General features: G+C 54.2%; 8 protein-coding genes across 8 annotated transcripts; 4 read left to right on the plus strand and 4 right to left on the minus strand.

The window, feature by feature from the left end:
* The first annotated feature begins 197 nt into the window (after positions 1-197).
* GLOTRDRAFT_121897 (uncharacterized protein) lies at positions 198-4460 on the plus strand. Its single transcript, XM_007869134.1, has 4 exons — positions 198-677; positions 727-1205; positions 1259-1554; positions 1605-4460. The coding sequence occupies exons 1-4, from the start codon at positions 491-493 to the stop codon at positions 4249-4251; spliced, it is 3609 nt and encodes a 1202-aa protein (XP_007867325.1). The 5' UTR covers positions 198-490; the 3' UTR covers positions 4252-4460.
* Positions 4461-4511: 51 nt separating this feature from the next.
* Positions 4512-7056, minus strand: GLOTRDRAFT_139413 (uncharacterized protein). The gene is made up of 8 exons (XM_007869135.1): positions 6972-7056; positions 6828-6912; positions 6265-6763; positions 5771-6215; positions 5555-5724; positions 5369-5496; positions 5195-5313; positions 4512-5138 (listed from the first exon to the last, which is right to left on the minus strand). The coding sequence occupies exons 3-8, from the start codon at positions 6694-6696 to the stop codon at positions 4666-4668; spliced, it is 1767 nt and encodes a 588-aa protein (XP_007867326.1). The 5' UTR covers positions 6697-6763; positions 6828-6912; positions 6972-7056; the 3' UTR covers positions 4512-4665.
* Positions 7057-8584: 1528 nt separating this feature from the next.
* Positions 8585-10173, plus strand: GLOTRDRAFT_130358 (uncharacterized protein; the record flags this gene model as incomplete). The annotated part of the gene is made up of 3 exons (XM_007869136.1): positions 8585-9169; positions 9232-9401; positions 9459-10173. The coding sequence occupies 3 exons, from the start codon at positions 8585-8587 to the stop codon at positions 10171-10173; spliced, it is 1470 nt and encodes a 489-aa protein (XP_007867327.1).
* Positions 10174-11398: 1225 nt separating this feature from the next.
* Positions 11399-11818, plus strand: GLOTRDRAFT_15187 (uncharacterized protein; the record flags this gene model as incomplete). Its single annotated transcript, XM_007868975.1, has 2 exons — positions 11399-11472; positions 11527-11818. Coding segments are annotated over 2 exons (366 nt in total), but the record flags the coding sequence as incomplete, so codon positions are not given.
* Positions 11819-12476: 658 nt separating this feature from the next.
* Positions 12477-14890, minus strand: GLOTRDRAFT_100420 (transketolase). The gene is made up of 7 exons (XM_007869137.1): positions 14851-14890; positions 14667-14803; positions 14519-14611; positions 13060-14465; positions 12941-13006; positions 12754-12883; positions 12477-12698 (listed from the first exon to the last, which is right to left on the minus strand). Exons 3-7 carry the CDS (start codon positions 14577-14579, stop codon positions 12646-12648), a joined length of 1716 nt encoding a protein of 571 aa, XP_007867328.1. The 5' UTR covers positions 14580-14611; positions 14667-14803; positions 14851-14890; the 3' UTR covers positions 12477-12645.
* A 748-nt stretch (positions 14891-15638) lies between these two features.
* GLOTRDRAFT_106567 (uncharacterized protein) lies at positions 15639-17929 on the minus strand (the record flags this gene model as incomplete). The annotated part of the gene is made up of 9 exons (XM_007869138.1): positions 15639-15979; positions 16030-16284; positions 16343-16680; positions 16733-16851; positions 16904-17077; positions 17163-17456; positions 17507-17572; positions 17617-17685; positions 17735-17929. 9 exons carry the CDS (start codon positions 17927-17929, stop codon positions 15639-15641), a joined length of 1851 nt encoding a protein of 616 aa, XP_007867329.1.
* Positions 17930-21819: 3890 nt separating this feature from the next.
* Positions 21820-24278, plus strand: GLOTRDRAFT_77843 (Homogentisate 1,2-dioxygenase). Its single transcript, XM_007869139.1, has 15 exons — positions 21820-21955; positions 22016-22149; positions 22200-22266; positions 22321-22367; positions 22426-22492; positions 22544-22821; positions 22875-22960; positions 23009-23140; positions 23201-23210; positions 23261-23329; positions 23387-23570; positions 23620-23740; positions 23793-23864; positions 23919-23990; positions 24043-24278. Exons 1-15 carry the CDS (start codon positions 21839-21841, stop codon positions 24150-24152), a joined length of 1566 nt encoding a protein of 521 aa, XP_007867330.1. The 5' UTR covers positions 21820-21838; the 3' UTR covers positions 24153-24278.
* A 600-nt stretch (positions 24279-24878) lies between these two features.
* On the minus strand, positions 24879-25448 carry GLOTRDRAFT_94377 (uncharacterized protein; the record flags this gene model as incomplete). Its single annotated transcript, XM_007869140.1, has 2 exons — positions 24879-25373; positions 25434-25448. The coding sequence occupies 2 exons, from the start codon at positions 25446-25448 to the stop codon at positions 24879-24881; spliced, it is 510 nt and encodes a 169-aa protein (XP_007867331.1).
* Positions 25449-25968: the final 520 nt, after the last annotated feature.

Below are 25968 nucleotides of genomic sequence, written 5' to 3' on the forward strand. Positions count from 1 at the left end.
TGCCGATTCCTTGTCCTTGTTGTTGTATTTATGCAAAGGCTTACTTCGTTTTATCTTTGAAATAAGGTAGCCGACGGTCGAGAGAGCCGTCCAAGAGGTATCTGGAAAACATAATGAAACCTTGTCTAGAAAAGGCAATCTCCCCTCAGGAAGCTCGGGCGCCCAAGTTCACACGAGTACTACTGACGACATGCGGTATCCTGATGTTTCCTAGAAGATGGACGTCTGACTATTCCTTGAAATCCTTAGGGCTACCTCGACATATGCTTTTGCCTATCTGCCGCTCTACCACCATTAGGCGTCCATCTCGCAGGAGAATTGGAACAGGCGCAAGCACTCCTATCATAATTGTTCGGTAACGGGCCATTGCTTCGACACCAGGACCGAGAGTCGCATCCGAGCTTGGTGCACGCTGCAGCGATAGGAACCAGCTTGAACACCAAGTACCGAACCTACAATACATTCCCCCCTCTGACGACTGGCGACCAGTATGGCACTATCGCGTCCAGAGCCGATGAACGCGTCGCCTCACCACTCCAAGGTGAAGGTGTCCTTGACCATGTCCGATTCCTTGTACATCGCGGGTGGTGCGATTACGGGAAAGATGCAAGTTGAATGTCGCACGGACAAAGGCCTGGGGTTAGGCGTCATGATGGTGGAGTTATACGCGATCGAAGGTACGCTAATCTGATATTCCTCAGTCTCTCAATTAACTCCGGACTGCAGAATTAACATCCCGAGATCACTCTGCTACGTCCACGTTTCTGCGCAGCAAACGGCTCTTCCAAGGACAAGGACTGCCGCCTTCGAATGCTGTCCTTCCTCATCCCCTGCCCGGAGAGCCGCCACTACCGGCGCACTACTTTCAGGCCCGCAAGGGAATTACCACCTACCTGTTCCGTTTTCCCATCCCAGAGTCCTCCCCATCTTCTATCAATTTTGGCTCTGGCCTCGCAACCCTGCGATACGAAGTACGCGCTAGTGTGGGTGTCGCGTGGAAGGGCGAACGTCGCCTGGTCACGGACAAGAAGGACGTGGATGTAGTGGAAGCATTTGATGGTGACCCTGATAGAGTATCCCCGGAGGCAGTAGTTGTCGGCGAGGGTGGAAAGATCTGGGCGCAGGGAAGGGTCATGGGCGGCGTGGTTGCGGCGGGCCGGGGTGCTTGCGTTGAGCTGCAGGTCAAGAATCATTCTGCGAAGAAGGTGCTGTGCTCCAGTCTTCCCATGTTTCATACCGTTTATCATTTGTTATCTAGAATACAGGCCTATCAGTTACGCTGACGCGACATTTGCATCTGCCGAACCTGCCCCCGAACGAGAAGTCCCCCCTCCAGATATCGGACACCTTGACACATGTGACGTTCAAGGGGCCCGAATACATTGCGCAGCCGGGGACGGAGGGGATCGCCACCTTAGTCTTCGACATCCCCAAAGATGCTAGGAGCCTGAAAGGCGGTTGCAGGGAGGACGACGAGGAAGAGGGCCGAACCACGGAACCGCTATTCGAAGTCCGCGCCGTTATTGGCGTGAAGATCACTATGGGAATTGGAAGGTACGTAGACAATTGTTGTATGTCATTCATACGCCCGACACGTTCAGCAGCAAAGATATATACATGGAGCTACCGGTGACTATCGTACACCCCGATGTTCTACCCCCAGAACCTGTACTGGGTCACTATGGCTCGCCTCCGTTTCTACCTTACGGTATTCCGGAGCCCATCTCACCACCCATGTCGACCGTCCCGTATCCTGAACGCGCGCAGAGTCCGTACGCCTATCCCGCGTTGCCGATTTCCCCTGTACCTCCGTTCATGCAGCCGCTGCCTAACTCGGTATGGTATCCGCCCCACCCCAGCCAAACGCCAATGCCGTACCCGTATGTGGCGTCGCCAGTTATCGACCCGCAGCAGCCATACTTCTATCCGCCACCGCCTATGTTCCCTCCGATCACTGCAGCTGTGCCTCCGCGGCCCTCGAGCGCTGAGCCGGTCCCGTCGCAACCGCTTTATAACTTGCCATCTGGGTTGCCTAGCGCGGCTGTCACGCAGCCACCGCCTCTGCCGCCCTTGAACGTCGTTGCACGAACGCATCCAGCCGCTGTTGAAGCTGACATCGATGGCCAAGAAGGGAAGGGCGAGCGCGCGTCGAGGGTATCGCGCCATCTGCGTTTATCCTCGAGGCACCGCTCGGTCTCGCCGCCGTCTCACCGGTTCGCTCTTCCCGCTGCTGTCCCCGTGCCCATTACCATGCAGCATACTGCTGCGACGTCAGGCGGGCACCTCTCTCCGAATAAGCTATCGACATCTCCCGCTGAGATACTGTCGCCGCGTCCTATGCCCTCGCCGAAGCACACGGTCACGGTCGACCCGTTCACGCGGCTGTCGCTGACGAAGTCGGAGCGCGTGGACCTGCTCGAGAAGATCGCGGCGGAGGTGGACGAGCAGAATGCGGATATGTCGAGGGATATCCCGAAGGATATTGGCGTCGCTGCCGAGGTGGACAAGACGCTCCCTGGTCCTCCCGTTCCTTCTGGGAAGGATAAAGCACTGTCTGCCATGGCGTCAAGGCCTAAAGCAGCCGAACTGTTTGCTGCTGTAGCTGATGCTCCTGCTGACACAGACGTGACGCCTCCGACGCCGGCCTTGCACGCCGTCTCGCCTAGCAAAGGGGCGCGGAATGCCCAGCTAGCTCAGCCGAGTGGGCTGGACGTGCTGGAACAGAAGCTGCTGGAACAGGTTGGGACGCGGAAGCCGAAGGAGGAAGAGAAGCGGCCGGACGTGCGGAGTATCCTGCCGATTGCTATTCCACCACGACCAACCGATAGCTTGGATCCCGTGAATGATTCTGCGATTTCTAGTCTGACGCTCACGGGCTTCGGGGGCGAATCTGAGGACCCGACCCATCGTGCCCATCCTCTCAGCGGGAAGACGAGCCATTCTGCGGAGGATCGAGAGGACAAGGGGCGGCAGCGAAGTGATAGGACCTCCAAGGATAAAGCAAGTGAGAAGGAACGCCGGAGCGGGAAGAAGAAAGAGCGTGGTGGGCGGGAGGTGGATGCGTATAAGCTGAGGAAGGCTGCGAAAGGGAGGGTGGCGGAGTGGTTAGGACGGATTGATCCTGAGGTTCCGCCGCTTGTGGATACGCCTCCCCCGGGTACACCTACGCCTGACTTACACCCTCCTGCGGATGCGGTTTCGGCGAACGTGTCCCCGGCTTTGTCGGGTAGGAGCTTAAGCGATGATGCGAAACCACCCACGGTAGTACAGGATTTTCCAAAGGAAGATAAGCCACAGGCCGATGCAGCTAAGAATGTGGATCCTGCCACAGACCGCGAGAGTGAAGCTGTCCAGAAGAGCGTTGACGCCTTGCCAAATCCCCGATCCTCCGGATTCATGCCTGTAGCAACATACCGGGCATCAAGGCTACGAAGTCAAGGTGTTATACATGATGCGGTCGATCAAGCACAGGCTTCTGCACCTCTTTCTCCTCCAAAGTCGCCTGTCGATAAGGCTGCTCGCGAAGCAAAGAAGGGCGTGCTTGCGTCTCCTAAACCCCCTATCAACTGGCCGCCTCCGTCGGATTCTGGCGCCAAGTACGATGTCCGCTCTGCTCGCGGAGGCAGAGGTGGCAAGGTCACTGCTATTACGCAGATTTGGTCCACCGCTATGCAGAATGGCAGTAGTGAGGTCAAGACGCCTGCGAAACCTGAGCCGCCGAAGCCGAAGCGGATTGTGTCTCCCCTGGCAGCGTCTTTCCCCACCACTGATGTGCAGAATAACGAGAAGGCGAAAGCGGCGAAACTCAATGGTGATAGGACCAGACGAGATCCAGTAGGGGAGTTGAAACCCAAGCCAGCACTGATCAATCGTTTGGAGATGCCGTCACCCAGGGCTCCCGTATCGCTGCGACCGCCGTTCGAGGGGAAGAAATCTCCTTCGCCGGTATCTGAGCCCACAAGCCTGGGTGACCTGACAGCAAGACGAGCTCGCATGATAAAGTCCACCTCTGTACCCGCCATCTTGTCTTCCTCGCTGGCCAAGCCAACTCTGTCGTCCACTGCTTCTCTCGTGAAGCCGACGTTTGACAAGCCTAAACTGCCCATGAAGATCATGCCAACGGTAGCGGAGTCTCTTCATGGCCCCGAATCCAAGAGTGCCCCTCCTAAATCACCCCCGGCGGACTTGGCCTTTGGACAAGCTAGACTAAGAGACCTGATCAAGAAATACCAAGGACAAGCAAACTCATGATGACTGGACTGTTTAATTTCGTCATATCTCTGCGGTTCTGTCTTCCAATCTGCAACTATGATACCCATTGGCTCTACATTCGGACGTGTTGCTTCTGCGTTTCAATTGACTTATTTGCTATCATTTCGCTTCGTCATACCGTGTTCTTGCCGGAATATATCTATACGACCAATGTAACGACTCTCATGATATACTAATGCAATTACCCGTGGTAGTTTGGACTTTCACCACGGAATGCTGCTTATAGTGATAAGAAAACCGGCGCTCCTGTGTCCCATGGTCATGTACCAGGTTGAATCACCTATCCGAAAGCGCTGCCAGCACCACCTATCTTACACCTCACAATCACAAACCGAATACATAATAATAAAACTAGTCCCAAGTACATGTCCATTCCCCAACGCTACCTTGCTGTCAGACCGTCATGACGATATATCGCTCCCAATTAGGGTACGTGAACGTCTCGGTTTTCATCGAAGTGCCTTTGCTCTTCAACCACGCAGCTTTTTTCTGCGTACGTTTCCCGTCGGGGGACGACTGCGCGGTGCATGGGTCATCGATGGGCATGTCGACCGTCAGCGGCTGCCATAAAATCTTTATCTTGCGATCGTCAGCCTCGGTCCGCGCGAATGGCAAGGGTCGAGGAGGCTTTGGTTTCGGTATCCGAAGATACTCAGGGTACGGTGAAGGAGCATCGTTGCAAGCCGACGTCGCGTTCCATGAGGAAGAGGATGACGAAGACGAAGCGGCAGCCATGGCAGATGGGGATACCGCTGGTCCTGTATCTGCTGGGGTTGCCTCAGCCGGGTCCGGAGGTGGTAGAAGGGCAATCAGCTCCGCTATTGCTTCGGGGTTGCCAGGTTGTACCTTCAGGGTGGCACGTAGATCTAGCGCGATAAAGATGTTATTCTCAGATCCTGTCAGACAGGAAGTTGTAGATTACCCTTGATAGCATCCTCAATACGTCCCTGCATGGCTCGGGCTTTGGCACGTCGAAAGTAGCCCTTGCTACTCTTATGTTGTCCGAGAGCGATGGTGCATGCATCCTCAGCCTCCATCCACCTAGGGTATCCTTTTGATATAAGAGGCGCATGTACGTCAAATAATGAGAGCGCACTTTTGTACCTTCAGATACGCAGCGGCGAGGTTAAGCTGGTAACGGGGCATCTCCGGTTCAATCTCGTGCGCGGCTTTGTAGCGCTCGATGGCACACTCATACTCGGCCCTCCGGAAGGCAGCATTTCCCTGGGGCAAGGACGGGACATTCACGTGGGGCACAGCAGCGATGTATTGTTACACTAACCTGCTCTTTCTCCCATTCGGCTCTAAGGTACCGCCACTCCATGAGCTCACCGATGGTCATGTCGGGATCAACGCCCTCGTCGCACTCGTCCGGGTCCAACGCGCTAAAGTCCAGATCCAGCTCCCACACGTCCTCCTCGTCCTCCGTCTCCCAGCCGTACACGCCCGCCCCTACACCTCATAAGCAAGACAAAGACGGGCAACCGCAACGACTTACCTCTGCCATCCCACTCGCGCTCCTTGCCCGCGCGCACGCCGCTCTCCTCCTCGTCCTCGCGCACTGTGCGCTCGCACACCTCGCCGAGGTGGTCCGTCGAGCACCCGCAGTTGCACCACTTGGTCGTGAGCTTCTCGCGCAGCACGCGACCGTACCCACGCACGTCGAACTCGCGCGCGACGCGCCACAGAGTCTGGCACGCGCGCTCGTACCCCGTGCGCACCTTCGCGCGCCACTCGCCGTCGCCGGCCCATTTGTGCTCGCACGCGTCCTCAAGCGCGGCGAGCCCCTCCGTGAGCGGGCCGAGGTGCGGCGGCTTCGAGAAGGCCGGCGCGGGCATCGTGAGGAGCGTCTCGACGTGCGCTTTCAGGGCGGAATAGTACGGCAGGAGGCGCAGGGAGTGGAGTCCCCGTTTACGGCAAATGGGTACATTATTGGATAGAGCCTGGGGTGTAGTCAGCGGACAACCTGGGGAAGAGTGGAATCGATCGCACGAAATGCCGCAGCGCGGTGTACGACCACAGCACGCTCTTTGTCGCGACGCGCTCGCCAGACTGCCTCAGATCCATACCGATGCACGCGCGGAAAAAGTCCTTCACTTCTTCCGAGTCCGCGTTCGCTGCCACCCAACCTGGCCCACCCACTGTAATGCAGCGCATGACAAACGTCGGGAGGTGCACGAGGGCGACGCAGTACAGATGCGTGGAGAAGAGCCGAGCAATGTCCTGCTCGAAGCGGATGAGCAGCATGTGAGCTATGGCTTGTTCGAGCTCTGAGACAGCGGACATGGCCTTCGAGATCGTCCGGTCGAGGTGGGGGTCTGGGCTGCGGTGATGTTTGCCATGGTGGTGGTGGCCCTTTCCGTTCGATTTCTTTGGGGGGCTTGTGGCAGCCCTCTTCTTGACATGAGAGTATTTGGCAGGCATTGCTCCATACAATCAGCGATCCCCTTCGATCACTGTTTATGTAGGTCAATCCAGGCGTCTAAACTTTCTTCAATTCTTGTCAGCCTATACGGTATTTATCGTTTAACCTTCAAGAGTATTCTGTCACTCACCAGAAATTGTTAGTTTCAACTCCAAACACTTTCAGGTGCAGGTTAGAGGGCCGTAATGCAAATGTCCCAGTCCTTCACGGTCAAACTGGGTATATAATATGCACTCAGAACAGACTGCATACGAGGAAACCTCGTGAACCTCACCAAGTCTGTACCCCTTGAGCCCAGAGGTCTCGAAAGCAAATTAAGGTTGTTTCTGATTACTGCCGCGCGGTCGTCAAAGTCGTACGCCACAACGAGAGCGCGGTGGGAGAACACGTTCCTGTCTGCCCACCGTGCCAAACTTGAACACCGCCTTCAAGCGCTTCTTTATCGTCTACCGATCTAGTTGCGAAAGAAACGGGAAAAGCGCTCCTACTGTCCGGTAAAATTGGGATATGCTGTAGAGACTCATAAGGATAAAGGACACGCATGCGCACATAGCATATCGCATACACGAGCTTAGCCCGAGCCGCGAGCGTCAAAGTCTGGTCGATGCTCCCAAGTGCTGCGGCCGACTTGCTACAAACTCGTCGTAACGGTCTCAAGTGAGTCCATGTCGAGTCCCTGTATAAAATCATCGTCTTCGACGTCGGTGGTTGGTAGAGTGGGTTGGACGGGGAGCGGTAAATTAGGAGGTAGGAGGAAGGAGGAAGGGTGAGCTCCGGTCGCCTTCTCAGTTGACTCTTCCTCATTGCGCGAAGTAAAGGTGCTTGTATTGTGAGCTACGCCCGGTATCATCCTTCTTGCTAGTGTCCTGGGCACTATTTCAGTACCTAAGGTGCTACTGTACTCTGATTAGTGCCAGTGACACTTCAGCGTGATACCAATGACACTCCCCTGGTGAGTGTCACGTCATTGATCTGTGGATATCACTTTATCACAGTGTTTATTGCACTAATCCCTTTGATGAGTGACAACGACACTCGCCACAAGGGCCGCGTCAAAGGTACCAGGCATAGCTCACAATACTTACAGGTGCTGGCTAAAAGCCGACGGTAAAGTGTCGACGGAGCCACCAGCATGCACCTGGGCCCTCGCTCGTGAGTTCAGACGTTCAACATTGTAGTTGTGTTTGATCACCCTGGGCTGTCTGGATACTTACATTACTTTTTCGAGGAGTAGAGAGCAACATCTTGATGCTGGTACGGCTCGATTGGATTTGTAAGCATCTTGTTTGATTCGTCTCGTATTACTTTTTCGAAGCAGGTCCAGCCTGAGAACAACACGCGTACGCGCAACTGTCTACATGAGGCATGGCTCCTTCATAGATAGCTTGCGGTCCCCCTACAGCTTTCCATCAGCTCTCATCCCCCCCTTTCCCCTTTCGGCTCGATCCCCAAAGACAGACCAACTTGAAGCAGCGATCTCCGCTACCTTTGCTTCTTACCCTCGGAGTCCCTGAAACTAGATCCCGAAGCCGCGAGGGTTCGAGAGCTACCGCTCTTGAATGTGTTGAGTGTGAAGCCAGAGTATGGTGCGGATCGAGCTTGTACATTGGTACACGGATTATCCACGTTAACTAAGTCCCGTGATGGCTAGGACAGGAGATCTGGTACTCTCAGACGTGTATGTCCACTCCGCGTCCTGTGTATCAGTTCACGATGGAGATACATATATCAAGGACAAACGATGCTCGGCCTAAGAATTGCATCTCGGTTGACCCCTGCGTTATCAGGCTCGGGGGGTTTCAGAAAGAGGCGGCTACATATAAGGTTTCAATTGCGGGCGACTGTTGTTCGAATTGTACTGTTACTAATGAATCTCAGAAGACCAGCATGCATGACCCACGAGGTACTGCGGCCTTCATATATAACTCAAACAGCTCAACCGGCCCCTTCGTCAGCTCGAGCTATCTTTCACTCCATCCGAATCTCAAGGGCGCACTGTCCATGGGCACACAGCAAGCGAAGCATAAGGGCGGGATGGTCTACAAATGCATGGCGGCAATGATGAAGGACTCGTCTGCGAACGCAGCCGGCGAGTCCGGCATCACCTTGTCTACTCGCCCTCCCAGTGCATCTGTGCGGTCCACGTCGTCAGTCCGTAGCATCAGTATCTCCAGGAGCTCGAGTTGGAGCTGCGCTGCAGCTGGGGTGCCAACGTCTAGCCCTGGCGGGAGGCAAGCGGACGACGTTCGTCCTATTACTCCTCGTCCCAATGAGGTGCTGCAGCCCTCTAGCCCCATGCGCGTTTTGCGGGCGAGTGCAGGTATTCTCACAGGCAATCATCGGCAGCAGACGAGCGCAGGCAGTCAGGGTGGTGCGCCAGCCGTCGCCCTTCCGCCTTACCCAGACTCCACTGCACCTAATGGACGGGAACATGAGCGATATTACTTCAAGGATGGTAATGTCACATTCTTGGTACGCGTCGTAGCTTTACCCATAGGGAATGTTAGCCACTAAATACTGCTTTGCGTCTTTAGCTCGAAGATGTCCTATTCCGAGTGCACCGCTTCTTCTTTGAACGCGATTCCGCTCGATTCAGGGACGTAATCCTCAAGGACCTCAACTCAGACCCTCGGGATGTTATTGTCCGCCTCACTGACTGCACCGCCGTCGATTTCGAACGATTCCTGGGCGTCTTGTATCCTGTGTAAGCAATGTGTAGTTTATGGTTTGTCCTCATCTGACTGCGGATCGTCCGAATCAGCGCGTTTCATCAACACGACGCTACTACCATGGACGAATGGAGGTCCATCTTGGCCCTCTCGACTCAGTGGGGCTTCGAGAGTATTCGGCTCTTGGCTATCCGGGAAGTGTTCTCTCTGGCGTCGCCTATTGACAAGATCGTGCTCGGCCGACAGTATGATATCAGGGTGTGGCTTCCGGACGCCTACGAGGCCGTTTGTTTGAGGGAGGATCCTCTGTCTGATGAAGAGGCGGAACGTATCGGGGCCAAGGATACTGCAAGGGTCGCGAGACTACGAGAGCGACGGATGCTCAGCCCTGACCTAGGCGCCTCGGACAGCGAAGCGAGGTTACGCTCCTTGATGGAGGCTGAGTTCCATTTGCATTTGCCCGTGAAGATCTGCGATAGTGAAAAGAATAGTGACCCAGAATACGGGACGAGGACTGATGACAGTACATTTCCTACATTCGCACTGGCACAGCCGATCTCTCCTCCCCCTTCAACTGCTCCGGAATTACAAAGTATCCAGGAGTCGGATAGTTTGGCAGAGGAGAAACGTTTATCCTTGCCACCTTCTCAGCGTTGTTCCTCTCAAGATGCAGAAGTGCAGAACTTCCCGGTCACCAGAAGCTCTGCACTACCCGCATCGGGCAAGGATCAGCAGTGCTGCATGTGTGGCATATGCAAAAGAGCACAGTACAGGGAAATTGCGGCTGGTGTCGAAACGCGTTTTTAACTCGAGAACGTCAATCGATAGCTAGGTACCGAGGTCCCCGCCGTACATATGTATTACTCTATTACTGATCGTGCCTCTGCTGTGCTGTAATGTTGATGTTATCCGTGTCCTTCCGCGACACCAGGAGAAACACATATCGCTATGATCCTTTGACGCACCCAACAGTCACCTAGTATTGTCTGAACACCTCGTCCTGCTAAGGTATTTCCCGGATTTCTCGCTAGAGCCGATAGTTGTGCGGCGCTGATGATATGTCCGCAAACCTGGCGATGATTGAATGGGAGACCTAGGTCCATCGATTCGAGGCAGTTTGGCTAACGCTTATCCGTCCAGGCTATAGCAGAGCACCAACCCGGAGACTTCCACAGTGGGTGCTCATTTGACCTGTACAAGCTTTGATTGAATTGGGGAAGCAGGTCATCAACATGTGTGTGGGTACGAGGCTCTATATATACTCGTCCTGAAGCTATCTGTTTGGACTCGGAGCACCCTCAGTGAATCGACTCTTGCCACATAACCAAATATCATGGACCCGCAGCGCGTCGAAGAGTTGATCCAACGCTTGCTACCTGCGCTCGTCAGGGAGCTGTCGGTCAACCCTAATGTCGGCAATGGAGGACCAACGAATAATCGCGGTCTCTCCAGCTCGTCCGAGTCGACGAACGCGCCTTTTGTGCACATTCCCGTTCCCGTGTCGAACCTGACGACATCCCCGCATCTGTCCAGCGTGCCGTCCACTCGGGCGCAGTCGGGGACTAGAAGCATATGCTCAAGCATATCCCCTGGGTACTCTCCTCCACGCACGCCGAGCATAGCAGGCAGCCCGCCGCTATGTAGGAGTCCACCGTATCAGCTGCGTCCCTCCAGCCCTCCGATTTCTACTCAAGCCACTGCAGGATTGCCTGTACAGTCACCACCTATAGTTTCACCAGTCCCGAGATATAGTTATCCTCCATCATCAAGTCCAGGAGGTCGCTCCTTCCGGCCGGAGACTCCTTCGCCACCCACACAGCCGCCCATTACAGTGCCTGTGGGTGAGAGGCACGAGTCGTACTATCTCGACGATGGCAACGTTGAATTCCTGGTATGTTCCGCTCATACTTTCGATCGGTTTCCCGGATACTCACGAAGCTCGCGCTAGATACAAGGCACGCTCTTCCGCGTACACAAATTCTTCTTCAAGCGCGACTCGGTGGTATTCAGAGAGCTGTTGCGCGAAAATGTAGATCGCAGCCCGATAAAGCTCACCGACTGCAACGCGCTCGATTTCGAGCGGTTCTTGGGCGTCCTCTATCCTGCGTACGCTTGCGTTTCCCGGTTCTCCTTCTCAGACATTGATCTTCATACCGATAGTGCATTCCATCAGTACACGGCTTCGACGCTCGAAGAATGGACGTCTATCCTGGCCCTCGCTACGCAGTGGGGATTCGACTCCATTCGGCTCTTGGCGATCCGGGAGGTCTTCCCCCTCGCGTCGCCTCTCGACAGGATCGTCCTGGCGCACAAATTCGACATCAAGGAATGGCTCCTGGACGCGTACCGCGAGGTATGCGAAAGACAGGCTCCGCTGTCCGACGAAGAGGCAGAACGTATCGGGGCCAAGGATACGGCGAGGGTCGCGCGGGTGCGGGAGCGCAGGCGGCTCAGCACTTACTTTGTCCCTCCGCCTGCTCCCGAGCCCGACGCCACGCTCCAGTCTATGGTCGAGACTGAGTTCAAGCTCCTCGCGGAGAATGGTCCAGAGGACAGCGATGACGAGTCAGAATCCGCGAGTGAGGCGGGTGATCAGGAAGATGCTCCTCAAGCAGGTGAAGCGGGGCCTGCATATCCCGTCATTCCTCTAGCGGATAAAGCGGAACCTACATGTCCTCCCTCCCCTCCGGCCAATCGCGTACTAGGGGGTTGGGGTCTAGCGGGCTGGGGGCACCCAGCATCTAATAGAGACACCACTTTTCCAGTTGGCCTGTCCCCCCAAGTTCCACAGCCAGCAGTCACGCAGTCCTTCAACTTCACTGCGGCGTCCGGAAGCGTTGTATCGGCTTTCCCCATGACAAGCGCACATTCTCCTGCGACACCTGCATCGGGAGCCCAGGGTGAACAGGTATATGACTCGACAAACATTGCGCCTCAGCCAGCGCCCGCATGCCCATCCGAGAAGCCCAAGGGCAAGAAGCGCAAAGGCGGAAAGACAGTGAAGAAAGGGTAAATATCCTGGTGATGGAGCTTATCCTACGCCCCAGAAATGCTGTCTTGTTTATCAACTTGTTCCTTGCTTCGGCCACTCACGCAGATGCCACAATGTTGTGTTATACAAACTTGAACTTCCGATGCATCCTACCAGTCAGACCAACAGTATTGTCACGCTTCGCATTTGGCACGGAAACAATGTTATCTCATCTATACATGTGCCGTTCTTTGTACAAATCCATGAATACTGCGCTCGTACACCCCCGTCTATGTTTGACATTGCATTTAGATCGTCTTCGCATTGCTGTGAGACAGTTCGTGGATCTTGACGATGATCGCTGTTCACACGGAAATTAGCAGAACCGCATATTGAAAATGACAATAGATACGCACATTGCGGGTCCAAGCCCTGGAAGGGGATCTGCTCCTGCAACCCACCGCAGCCCTCCTTGACGGTGCCCATGTAGCCGTACTTGGGCGTGAGCTGACGCTCGAGCAACCAGGTACCCATCTTAGACCCAAGCTACAGAACCATACGGGTAAGAATAAGGACCAAGAACCTACGCGATGCGATACTCACCCCAGTCTTCCGGTTGAGAGACTCGACGACGAGGACGAAGGGGCTGGAGCCGTACTTCCTGATAGCCTACGCATCTCCCATCAATATCGCGCCGCGGAACCCTAATCAAAGCAACGCACCTGCTCGTCAACCAAGTTCAAAGTCGGCTTGTTGATGAGACCGATGTCCAGGCCCTCCTGCCTGCACCGCAGAACGGCATCCCAGGCGCGGTAGAGCATGTCGCCGTAGCTGACAACGTACCCGGCCTTGCCCTCGCAGATCACCTCATCCTTCCCGGGCACGAACTCGTAGTCGTCTCCGAAGAACTTGGTCTTGCCGTCTTCCTTGAGGATGTATGGCACCTTCGAGCGGGTCGAGAACACGAAGCGAATGCCGCGGTCAAAGAACACTTTGCGGACGATCTTCGTCATCTGCAACGGGTCCGCGGGGAAGTATAGCCACGAGTGTGTGTCCGAGAGACCGTTGTCCGCGAAGAAGTTGTTCACGCCGAAGTGGCACGTGTTGTCCGCCATCTCGTCGACGCCCGAGTGCGAGAAGTGGCAGAGCACATTGCAGTGGTTCAGCCGCGCCATCGTCACCTCCGAGATGATCATCTCGAGGAACGCGCTGAACGTGCTGAACACGCCGAACTTGTCGGGGGCGAACCCGAAGCCCGCCGCCGCGGAGAAGTTGCCGCGCTCCATGATGCCTGACGGGACGAACACCTCGGGGTGCTTCTGGTGGATGGCCTTGAGACCAGTCGAGCCCTCGAGGTCGCTGTCGATGACCATGACCTTCTTCGCGGCCTCCTCTTTGCTCAGCTCGTCCAGGACCGAGTTAACTGCCTCACCGAAGACAACACGGTTGGCGCCGACCTCCTTCGTAGAACCAACGTGCAAGTACGGCACGGACGAGGGCTTGATGTTGAGCAAGATGTCCGACGCCATCGACTCTGGGTAGCCACGCGCCGTGAAGTACTTGAGCGCAGACTTGACCGGAATGACGTCGTGTCCGTGCGAGCTGCCCTCGATGTCAGGGATGCCGGGAGCCATAACACGCTTGGAGATAACGGCCGCGGGTCCGTCGTAGTTGATAACTTCGCAGATACCACCCCAGAGCGCATCGTAGTCCTCGCCCTGGACAGTAACAACCTTGAGACCGTGTCCCTGGAGCGTCTTAGTCAGATCGTAGCCGGGCAAGTATTCTGACGGGTGGCCGGCGATCGTGACATCATTGTCATCAATGAGCAGCTTCACGTTCAACTTCTGGGCAACAGCCAAGCGAGCGGCCTCAGCGTCGTCACCCTCCTGCTGCGAGCCGTCCGAGCCCAGACAGAATACGGTCTTGTCGCGGTTGGCCATCGCGACACCGTTCACGAGCGGCCAGACGTGTCCCAAGCGGCCGGAGGAGAACTTGACTCCTGGCGTCAGGCCGAGCTCGGGGTGTCCAGGGAGCTTCGAGTTGGCCTCGCGGTAGTGGAGGAGGTGCTCGGCGGGGATGTGACCTTGCAAGGCAGACAAGAGGTACTGCGTCGCGACACGGTGACCTGTGGTTTCGTAGTCAGCCTTAGTACTGCAACGCATGGCGTAGTTCACTCACCTGCTTCATCGAAGACGGTAGGGTAGAACTTGTCCGACGATTCAAACAGCCCTAGGAGCATTACAACTTCCGGCACAGTGTCATAGGCACCACCTATATGCACATCTCAGTCCGAGTTCGCGATATGCGCGTTCGATATACTACTCACCAGTGTGCCCACTCACTCCCCTTGCTGCTCCCGTCGCCGTGAACAAAACAATCGCATCACGGAGGAGCTGGATGTTGAAAAGGAGCGCAGACTTCTGGTCCTCCGTTAGCTGCGGCTTCGACGGGTCAAGCTGGAGCCTGTGCTCGCCGTCAGACGCGTCTTCCAGCGTGCCTGAACCACTCACTTTTTGAACTTCTTGAGGTCGATGGGGAACGCGCTGTCTGCACCGGGCATGATGGTGATGGTAGGTGGATGAGAACGAGAACGCTGACGAAGAGTACAAAATCGATAGTCGGTCAATCGCTCCGATCCTTCTCACGCGCCGTCAGCGGTCTATGACGCTTGCGGGGGGGAACGTTGGTGGCCGATTACAACTTACCACGGCACAACGCCGTGGACGCTCTTTATATTTTGTTCGCTGACACGGAACAGGGCATAGGAAAGATATCGTTTCGAATGTCTGAGAAACGCTGGCAACACAAAATATCAACCTTTTCGTCTGCTTGAAACATACGGGGGATCGACTGTTACTCAGGCGTTCCCGAGTCGCTCACGGCTCTAGCAACGTGCGTATTCATCTCTGATTTCCTGAGATAATTTGTGATATACAGGGACAACTGCTCAGCAGACGCGAGAAGGCGCTTTCCTTTGGTGGACCGGGTATCTTGAGCGGTCAAGACCGGCGTTTGCTTGGTGAGCAGCTGAGAAATCGCTGCGATATCATGTCCGCGCGTTCACGACATCAATCGGAAACGATTATCCCTGGAAAGTGTTGTAGTGCTGTCAGGGAGACCTATTGCTGGCCAGGAATGACGCATGCAGCGTTGATCATAACTTCTGAATCCCTCGGACAGCGACCAACAGGAGGAAGCCGTAAGGTAAGCCAACCTTCTCGATTCATATACGACATGAGTCTAAAGAGATGGCAGAAAGCCTGAATCGGAATACAGCGGCGAACAAACAGAATCCCCCCTACTTGATGTTGAGGAACAACAACCCCCGCTTTGCCCGCTCAACCTGCTCCTCCAGGTCTCGCGCATCTTGGTTTGTCCACCAGCTATCCTTATCCAGGTCCGATAGGGTCTTCCCTTCTCTCAGCGCGCTTTCAAACGCAGACTTGCGTGCGTTCAGCGCCGACATCGCACGCGGATCTGAGTGCCCGGTAAAAATAACGAGGGCAGTGTAAGGCGGCAAAGACGCGTAGAGCGCCGTCAACTGCGCATTTAATCTGTCGAGGATAGCTCTCAGATCCGGCTCCGGAACTGGTTCCATTTCGGCATTTGGAGGCGCATCAGGCGATCGGTTTGTTATCCCTGGGGGAAGGATTGTAGTGCGGTAAATACCCTTATAAGACTGCGCTTACATCCCAGTGCGTCAGCGACAGCATTGAACCTCCCGAATACGAACTGGTGATCTGAGATCATCCGCTGCAGCCCTTCGAATATTTCCTCGTCACTCTTGCAGGCGACGGTGGAAGTGGCCTTCGCGCCGTGCATGGAAGCCGGATTGCCATGATCCACGACGGCCGACCGGATGGGGGTCGGTCCATGTCCAGTCGACCTAGCCATCCGCTCAAAGATAGACTCCATGTCGGTCTTGAACTCGCCGTAGCCTGGACCTTTCGGACATAAGGAAATCAATTGCAGCCGCTGAAAAAAAAGGAGAGGTCGACCTACCGTTGTCGACCTTCTTCTTCAACAAGTCCAGACACGCTCGGGCGTCCTCCTCTGGGTCGTGCCCTCCCTCCCCCCGTGCCTGGATAATCCGACCACACCATTTCTTCGTCAGCCACGCTAGGGCAGGTTTAAATGGCCGCCCTCGAGGATGATGGAACAGGATTGCCGTATCGATGCAATATGGATGACAGATCTTGAGGGTCTTGAGGTCGGATTCCAGTGAATGGCCAAGTAGAATGGGGGTAGGCTTGGCAGAGAGCAGGGCGAGGATCTCTGATTGCACTTCTTCGAACGTCGTCGTTATGGGTGCCAGAGCTTCTGCTGTGATGCCTGACCACCTTGGTACACAATCAACTACGCGTACGGGAGCAAAGGCGGAAGACCACCAACCGCGTGAGGTAGTCCAGGATGGGCTTTTGCGGCTTGGCGAGCCGGTCGTAGATGACTTTGCCAGTGGCATACTCAATAATACATACGCGCGCCAGTTCTTTCCCGTCTTCTGTTAGACACTGCCTTGGATGTGAAGGTTTGGGATGCCGTAGTGTACAACGAGGGGCTTACCATCTCGCAGTCGATGGCGTACACGGGAGAATCTGCCTGTGCGCTTGATGAGGGCTCGGGTTGGGGTGTCTCGACCCACCCATCAGCCTTCTCGTAAGCGCTGCTCATGTACGACGGGACGGGGTAGTCGTTCTCGATCATCTGGTCGAGGGTCAGGAGGTAACTTGACGGAGACTTTCCGAAGGCTCGCTCAGCTGGGCGATATCGACGTTAATGACAGGTAAGATGACGGAGAGTAAAATATGGCCATACACGCGACCCGCTGCTGTAGCCTTCGTTTCTGTTCCTCGCCCGTGACGGGCCCGTGAAAGAACTCCGCCATCACAGAGTGCATCTTTGTAGCATCCCCAGGCGCTCGCGTCGGTAGCGCATGGCTGTATGTCGAGGATATGAAAGGGACACCGGGTTGTGAACTGGATGTGGAGGGGACAGGCACTGATATGGGCACGTTCGGATTGGATGTCGCAGACGTCGGAAGAGGAGGCAGAGCAAGGATGTCGGGAGTAAGACCCGGTATCAATAGGGCTACGACTTTTGGTATAGACCGAGGGTTCTGACCCAGTTGGTTGGAATGAACGAGAGGACGAGTAGCGCGAGCCATACCTCAACTCGAACCCACGATGGCGGAGGGGCGTCTGCAACGATGTGCAGAATCAAGTCGCGAATATCCTGTCCTCTCGTCAGCCAGACCCATAAAGGAGGAGTGAGCTCACATTAACGCCCACTGCTTCCCTCCTCTTCATGATCTCTGCCTTGTTATACATAAACCGCGGGGGATTCGCCTATCCATAGACATTTCGACAAGTTTTGCATGCAAGTCAGAGCTCATACCTCCACTTTTGCAACCTTCTTCTTCATCTTCTTCGCCTTCCCTTTTTCGACCTTGAACCAGTCACCGCCATCGTCATTCATGTCGGGCTGGACAATGCCTTGTGCCACGGGCGGCGAAACTTTCATCTTTTTGTGCACCGGGGACGATGAGACGGTTATCGGCGATGATGGCGAGTTGCCTTGTGTCCGCTTCATAGCGACGAACCGTTCTACTTTAGCCTGAAGTCTTTACGGTCTTTCACAGCTGAAGTTGAGTTGCAATTGCAGCCTGGCTTTGCCGGGCGTCTAATTAGAGAATACCGCGGGAAGATCCACGTGCCACATCAGTTGTGGCAGCAATTTCAGACTCGTGTCTGCCGTTTCAAAGGACGTGATGGTGGTACTCACCACACGTCCAGCAACTGTACCTGTATGCTAGAAGCTCATCTCGCGTTGACATATATGTTTTTATAAAATACTTCCCGCATTTTCCACTGCACCCACATGAGCAAATTACCTCTCCTTGTCACTGGCCTCAGGATTCAGAGGACTCGGAGCGGCTCCCCGCCCTCATTATCGAAAAGCCGTGAAGACCAACAAAGTAGTGAGTGATGGTACACTCGTCAGACTGAGATAGCTCAATTGGCTTATCTCCATCTTCACGGAGTCCTCCTGCGACGGCGGACCAGCTAACTCTACTTTATCACTACTTCCACGACTCTGTCATGTTGCGACCAGTTATCTGGTACGCTGCGACTTGCGTCGACCATGGGGCACCCCAGGTGCGCGGGCTCTCGCTCCTCTGCATCGCACAGACGCTGACACGAGACCGCCGGCACTCGGGGAAATCAGATAGCGTCAATTAATGATCTGAATCCTTCCATTCTTTGCACAAACAGACAAGTGTCTTTTCCTTCTCTCTAGCCAGGTCCTGCTGTTTTGGTGAACCCGTTTCCCATGGTCGACTCCATCCAGTTCCTTCGGACAACATGCTCGGAAGTCAGTTGAGTCGTTGTATTGATCTACAAATGGCTGTCACTGCACCTCCGCACCTCATTGCGTCACTGGCAAGCCACAACGTGTTCTCATCAAGCGAGGACGTTGCTACTCGCCTGCCTCTTCTCGATAACCGAGTTTGCGGAAAATACCGATGCGCGACGGGTTCGCTGTCGCCTGAACCTCGCCGTTATTCACTCCGATCACTCGCGTTCAAACGCTATAATTGGGCTTGTTGAATTTATCAAGCAATCGCCCGAACAAGCCTCCTCACTTGTCAGGCACGGTCGTCGGCATCGCCTGAGGGTCTGTCGGATAACCTTGCGTTGGGACATCTGCCACCCAAGATCAAGCGCATCAGACGGTGGTAAGATTGTATCCGACCTGCATTCTGCCCCGAAGTCTATCTAAACTGGCTCTCGCGATGATACCTCAGTATGTCGAGAGTTCTTTGTGAACGAACGTAATCTGATCCTTCGACTGAGCTCTGAGTTCCCCGCGACGTCGTCTGTGGTCCCTCGTAGCTGCTCCGTTGCTTCGAACTAGACGTGGCGACCCGTAATTCGGGTGAGTGGGTCATGTCTACCAGGCTATGCGATATTTTTTTCCTATTTTCTCCACGAACTCGTGGGTCATGTCGGAGATCTCGGGCTGATATTGGTCGGAGTTCCGACACTATAGCAAGCCCGAGAACTAGGACGGTGTATTGGCGAGTCGTAGCCTAGCTGCACGCAGCACAATGTGCCTTGTGTCCCCTGCCCTTCGCTCCCCACCCTACCTGTTTACTAACAGGTGGAGCGTAACTATATCGCATTTTGTCGAGGGCTCGTTTATTAAGACTTCGAGTAATCAGGACTCAAATACCAATCGAAGCTTCGATGCGATTATATTCGGAAATTTACTCATGATTTGTGTCCTTCGGCGTACTGCTGAAAGACTGGCATCTGTGTAAGTTCGCCTCGCAATCACCCTGCATTCCTGGAACATCTTTGAGGTACTCAGCTAGAAAGTTCTACAGCCCTAGCGAACTGGGACAACGCTGTCAGATGAACGACAGAAGCATCCTTGTACGGGCTTTCTCGAAACCACACTATTCTGGGAAACATGCATCTTGGCTCCATTTGAACCGCTCTTTCCCCCGTACTATCCGTATTCGCCAAGACATCTGTTTCCACTGGATACCGCAATTTCAAGGGCTAATGGATTGTCTGGACCAGGCGCTACCCACTGGACTGACTTGTTACTACTGGAGCGAGGCCCCGAAGGGCGTGCTAGTCTTCCATCTTGCATCTAGGTTCGGAGACATATTTCTGGTTTCGAGCCTGTGTCTTAAGCCTGTTTTCGAGACTCAGGGTCGGATGCCATAGTGAATACGTCAAGCCATGGTCCAGTGCTTGCGTTTCCGACAGAAAGATACCTATCGCGGTTTTCGTCTATCACAAGTCTTCTTCGAATACCGTGCATTCGATGGGCCATGCTAGCGCGTTGTTCATCGCGGTGATTATCTGTCTCTTCGTGAGGACGGTCCGGACGGCCGACTACTATTGCCCTGATCGTCGCTGAAGTTTCTATTGCTCTACCCTGAACCCGATGCAAATGACTCATGCACTCTCCTGCATTTATGAAAACTCCGTCGAAAGCTGCTGGTACCGCGGAGATACAAGATCTCTACCTCCGCTTCGTCCTCGGACTTATGCTGGTTCTTACTTGGTCGAGACTGCCGGAGGGTGGCTCGGAGCCGCCCAAGCGCCACATATCTGATGTGGAGACGAATATGAAGGCCTTGGAAGGTGCATCTCGTAGTCAAATAGCCTAATTCGATAACACGATGATGCCACACCTCTCCGCGCGCTTACTGGTCAAGCTACTTGGAGAAGTGCCAGCTCCAGCAATCCTGTATGAGGTCTGCGTACTGACTGCGCGATCGCGAAACTAATTGAGAAGACTAGTGTATCACAAGCACTCAGTACTAACGGTGAGCAGGAAGGAGCCCGCTAAGACATGTGACGTGACGTTCAGTATCATCCAGGGACGGACACCCAGGATTGAGGTCAATACAGGACTTCCACTTGCTTGCTCTGGAACTTCTGATTACAAGGGCGTAACGCCGTTTGTCATCATTCTGGTCGCTAGAGCTCACTGAACAACCGTGGAAGTACCTCTGCCTTCAATCGGCGTTATAGTGGTGTAAGAACAGAATCGGAACATTGATCGCCCTGCAGGTCCTTAGACGGACATCGTTATACCTCGTACTAGCTGCGCTACGACTTCCCTTCCTGCTACACAGCCGGCGGCACCCCGGACCCCTCTAGCGCTGGAGACGCAATATCCAGACGACGGGTAGCCGTGGTGCTGACGATCACCTCTTCCAATGTATCTTCAGGGCGTTCAGCCTATTGCATATAACCTGCAAGCTCGCAGAGCGTATGGATACGAAGGTGTACAAACTCAGGCAGCGATGCTCGGACATGACTGCGAGAGAATCGTGCCGAAAAGGTCGACCGGTCGATCTGCAGTCGGTATTGGCTGCGCTATCTCCTATCAGCCGTGCAGGCCGAGCCCTGGCAGGTGCTCTGTACCGCGGAAGCGCCTGATTCGTTGCGATCGAGTGGCCAGTGTTGCTACTGTTCACCCCGAGGAGTCGCGGACCGCCTGAGAAATTATGGCCCAAGTTGAAGACGCCTATGTGCCATCAAAAGGTTCGCCTAGTATTCCAAGGCGTACTTCCGCAACTTTTTATCGGTCTCTAGGAGTAGATGAGCAGTTCATCCCGTGTGTTTGTTAGACAATAAACTTAGCTGACGCAGTCTTAGGCTTTGCCCCACGGGGTATTGAAGTGATCGTGAACTCAGTGTTGATGTGCTTAGGTAAGATCGCAAAAGAAGTCACCTGGGTGTGGGAAAATCCATTTATCCTGGAGGTTAATGGCCTTGGTGCTCAAATGACCCGTCCACCGTAGTCGCGATGATGGCAAGCCCTTCTCAAGGAGGCATGGTGCGTAGACGAGATCCGTCAGTTCGCCTCAAATGAATTTGCAGAGCCATTTAGCATGAATCCTTTATGCATGACGAGCCATAAATCCTCCCCGGAGGCGTTGTGGCGCCTTGTCCTGTCCGTACTTTGAGGTCGATGATGCTTTCTCGACGAGCAGTCTCATCCGTCAGCCGCTGCAGCAAGGCATCAAGGGCGGTTGCTACCGCAGCGAGCCGTGCACCGAGAGTGACAGGATCGCTGAGACGAACAACTGTTCGTACTCAGTAGCCACTTACCCTGGGATGGACTAAAGCTTACAACTGTTTTGCTCAGATTCCGTCCGGGAGGCGTCATTTATCTTCAGTTCCCGGTGCTACAGCCGCTGGCTCTTTCTCGACCAAGCCCACCGAGAAGGATCCCTACACGTACCAGGTCGGATTCGGCAACCGCTTTGCCTCGGAGGCAGTGTAAGTCACTTGTCCGACTAATCCAGGGCATCTCGAATAATTTTGCACAGGCCTGGAACACTCCCTGTCGGCCAAAACAATCCGCAGAAATGCAAGTATGACCTCTACGCCGAGCAGGTGGGTCTTTCGAGGGAGTCGTCGTTACGCCCGCTGACTTACTCCGACACCTAGATGACCGGCACATCATTTGTTGCTCCTCGATCGGAGAACAAGAATGCGTATGTGTGCTCAACCACACTACCCACTCTCCGCTGAGTGACATGTGGGTGCTCCTAGATGGCTGTACAAGATCCGACCTTCAGTAGCGCACCAAGGTTTCACGAAGTTACCAGACAATCCTGACGTACGTCTTTGCACCACGTGGTGCTGATGGCCTTGCTCACACCCGACTTAGCTTGAGTCGAATTTCTCTCCTTCAAATCCCAAAGTCCATGTCAGCGCCACCCAACTCGCGTGGTATCCTCTGGAGATCCCATCGAGCGGCAAAGTTGACTTCGTAACCGGATTGAAGACGCTCGCAGGGAACGGCGACCCCACACTACGCGAAGGTCTTGCCGTGCACATGTACATGGCCAACGCCTCTATGGAGAATCAGGCCTTCTGCAACAACGATGGTGATATGTTGATCCTACCTCAACAAGGTCGTTTGGACATACAAACTGAGTACGGAAAGTAAGTATCCGTTTATTCGCACCCGGACGTTAACGTGTATTTACGGTTTCCAGGTTGATGGTTCGGCCGGGAGAGTTGGTGGTCATCCAGCGCGGCATGAAATTCAAAGTCATCTTGCCCGATGGACCCTCCCGTGGATGTACGTACTGACGTCGCAAACGTTCGGCTTTTGCTGAACTCTCCCCAGATATTCAGGAAATCTTTGGCTCTCACTACGAACTGCCCGAGCTCGGTCCCTTGGGGGCTAACGGTTTGGCGAACCCACGAGACTTCGAGGTTCCCGTCGCAAGCTTCGACATTGATCAATCACCATGGGAGAGTGAGTAATGTATCCGTTCATAATCTCCGCTATACCTGATTGACGTAACAATTCTGACAGTCGTTTACAAGTATGTTTCACCCCTGGGTCAAGAGGCAATCGCATCTGACGTTACTCTAGGGTCTGCGGCCAGCTCTTCTTGTGCAAGCAGGAGCATACCCCCTTCGATGTTGTAGCTTGGCATGGAAAGTGAATGAGACCCGCTCGATTGTCGTTGTCTCAGTGCTGACTCATGGGTGTCGATAGCTATGTCCCATACAAGTACGCCATGGAGAAGTTCATCAACGTTGGCAGTATCTCAAAAGACCACATCGATCCATCTATCTTCTGCGTCCTCACGGCTAAATCGAAGACCCCTGGCACGCCTCTCGCCGATTTCTTGATCTTCAGTCCTAGATGGGATATTGCGATGGAAACCTTCAGGCCGCCAGTGAGTCTGGTTAAATGGTACTGGTATTTATGACTTATGTCGTCTCCAGTACTACCATCGCAACGCTGCTACCGAATTCATGGGTCTTATCTATGGAAATTACGGTGGACGCAGTGATGAATTCGCTCCTGGAGGAGCCAGCTATGAAACTGGTTTCTGCCCACACGGTGGTATGTCATATATTAAACGCGTTCCCTACCTGTCGTTGACAACGCCCTTCAGTGTCTTATGACGAGTTTAAGGCTGCCACCGAGACGGAGCTTAAGCCGATGAGGGTCCACGAAGACACTATTGGTACGTAGGATTGAGTACGCTTCGAGGCAGCCGTTATTTATAATACACGCATAGCCTTCATGTTCGAGTCTAGCATGATGTTCACACTCACCGACTACGCGATGAAGAGGACCGGCAAGTTGCATGGTAAGTCTTGGAACGAACCTAGCTGGCGATCGCAGAACTGATGAGCTTTTAGAACACGAGCCCAAGATGTGGGATAACTTAAAGGGCCAGTTCATGAACCACCTAGATCAGGTGAACGCAGACCTAAAGGCCGCCGGACAGCCACCTTTGGCTAGGAAGTGATTGCTTTCCTTTTGGGCGTGCGGTTTATATTCTGGTCTAATAATCTGTCGCATCTTTACGTGTATTAACAACTTGTCTATGACCTGTGTTACTCAGCAAATCATACTTGTTGCATGCATACCAGAGATCCATACTTCGTGAATTTCCATTGTTCTCTCCGCTGATACGAGACCAGCAAGCAAGCTCGGTCTTAGTGGTAACTGATACAATGGTTGCGAGCGAAGCGAGCAATTCTTCACTAGGGCAGAAGTCCGCGACAAACATATACAAATTCTACTCTCGGTGGCTGAGGGACCCACAAAGACCAGCTATAAGTTGCTACAGAGCTTTAAATATCCTCGGATTGAGCCTGGAAAGGTTCCAGAATCAATGATACCTATTTACTTACCCTACCTATCACAAAATATGCCACGAAATACAGTAAGTTGAGCCATATGCATGCAAGGTTGGTGTGTATGGTGCACTAGCTGTGCCACATGACAGGACGACGTGTCGCGCCACACCACGTTACGCTTCGCGAGCAACTCTGCGCGAGCGCGCATCACTAGTATTATTATACTCGTTAGATTGCTCATGACATGAAGGACGCTGCTTTCACTAGCATTAGGGATAAACATGCGAGTGTGCAAGATACAGATACATAAACGGACGTAAATGAGTGACGGGTATTGGATTCGAATGCTACCGGCCCTGATTAAAATACCGTGGCAAGTTAGGTGGTGCGCCCTAAGGCTTGAGGGACTTTCGAGCCATCCTGAGTTCCTTCTTCTCCTGCTTTGCTTTAAGGGTTTCCTCGCGGTTGCGATCAGCTACGTCTTTACACTCCCGACGTGGAAGCTGTCTCTTCGGGGTGCACGGCTTCGACGGTGAGCGGCCCTTAGTACTCGTAGGCTTAGAGGACGAGCTAGACGACGAGCCTCCAGCTCCGGGACCTGGGGTGGGAGTACAAGGCCGCTGGCTGACGTCCTCCGGAGTGGCACAAGGAAAGATAGGGACTGGAAGGATGTCCTGGCCGCTAGACGAGGGCTCTGCTTCAGAGTCGTTGGTCCTTTCATCCGGAGGTGGAGAGTAGGCAGGGATGTGGACATCCGGCCACCGCGCGTCAATCTGTAGATCGACCTCCTCAGGTTTGGCTTCGTATAGCGCCAGCATCTCGGCGTATTCTCGTTCGGCATAAGAGAACAGGTGCGCAGTATCGGGGTTATATAGTCCATATGGGCTCTATTCACAAACGTCAGCGGTGATATCAGTGGATGATATACAGCAGTCTGATACGTGTACCTGGGTGCAGTCCATTGCAGATAGGAAAGAGCTGATGAGGTTTGGGTAAGGGAAACGGAACATAGTTCCAAGGGATTTTATAGTAGAGTTGTGGCAGCTATTGTGGCACCGGATTGCGGGAACGTGGCGGCTTTACCAGAGTCCACATCCAGAAACGGAAGAATGAATCGCGGACACGTTCATTATTTTGAGGTGTGGCACCTTGTTACCAAGGCACGGAATGAGACAGTCACCGTGCCACCCACCAATGTAGCATAAACCAGGTGGTCGCCGCTTTACTATTCGAGCGGTTCATCATGAGGCCCGAGCTTGAACCTGGACAACTTCTAGGCGGTGCATATTGACAATGCGGGCTCAACGTCGACCGGTCGACCGGGGAATCGAGCTTTGCGAAGTGCAAACTGTAACACTTGAAACGGAACATGTACCATTGTGGCCAATGTGGCGCTCGCCCGACCACATTGAATGCCACAGAAGTCCCGAATCCGAGAAGAATACGAGATGTCACAGCGTGTGGCATTGTGACAAGTCGCGT

The sequence above is a fragment of the Gloeophyllum trabeum genome, assembly GCF_000344685.1.
Source record: "Gloeophyllum trabeum ATCC 11539 unplaced genomic scaffold GLOTRscaffold_00009, whole genome shotgun sequence".
Lineage (NCBI taxonomy): Eukaryota > Fungi > Basidiomycota > Agaricomycetes > Gloeophyllales > Gloeophyllaceae > Gloeophyllum > Gloeophyllum trabeum.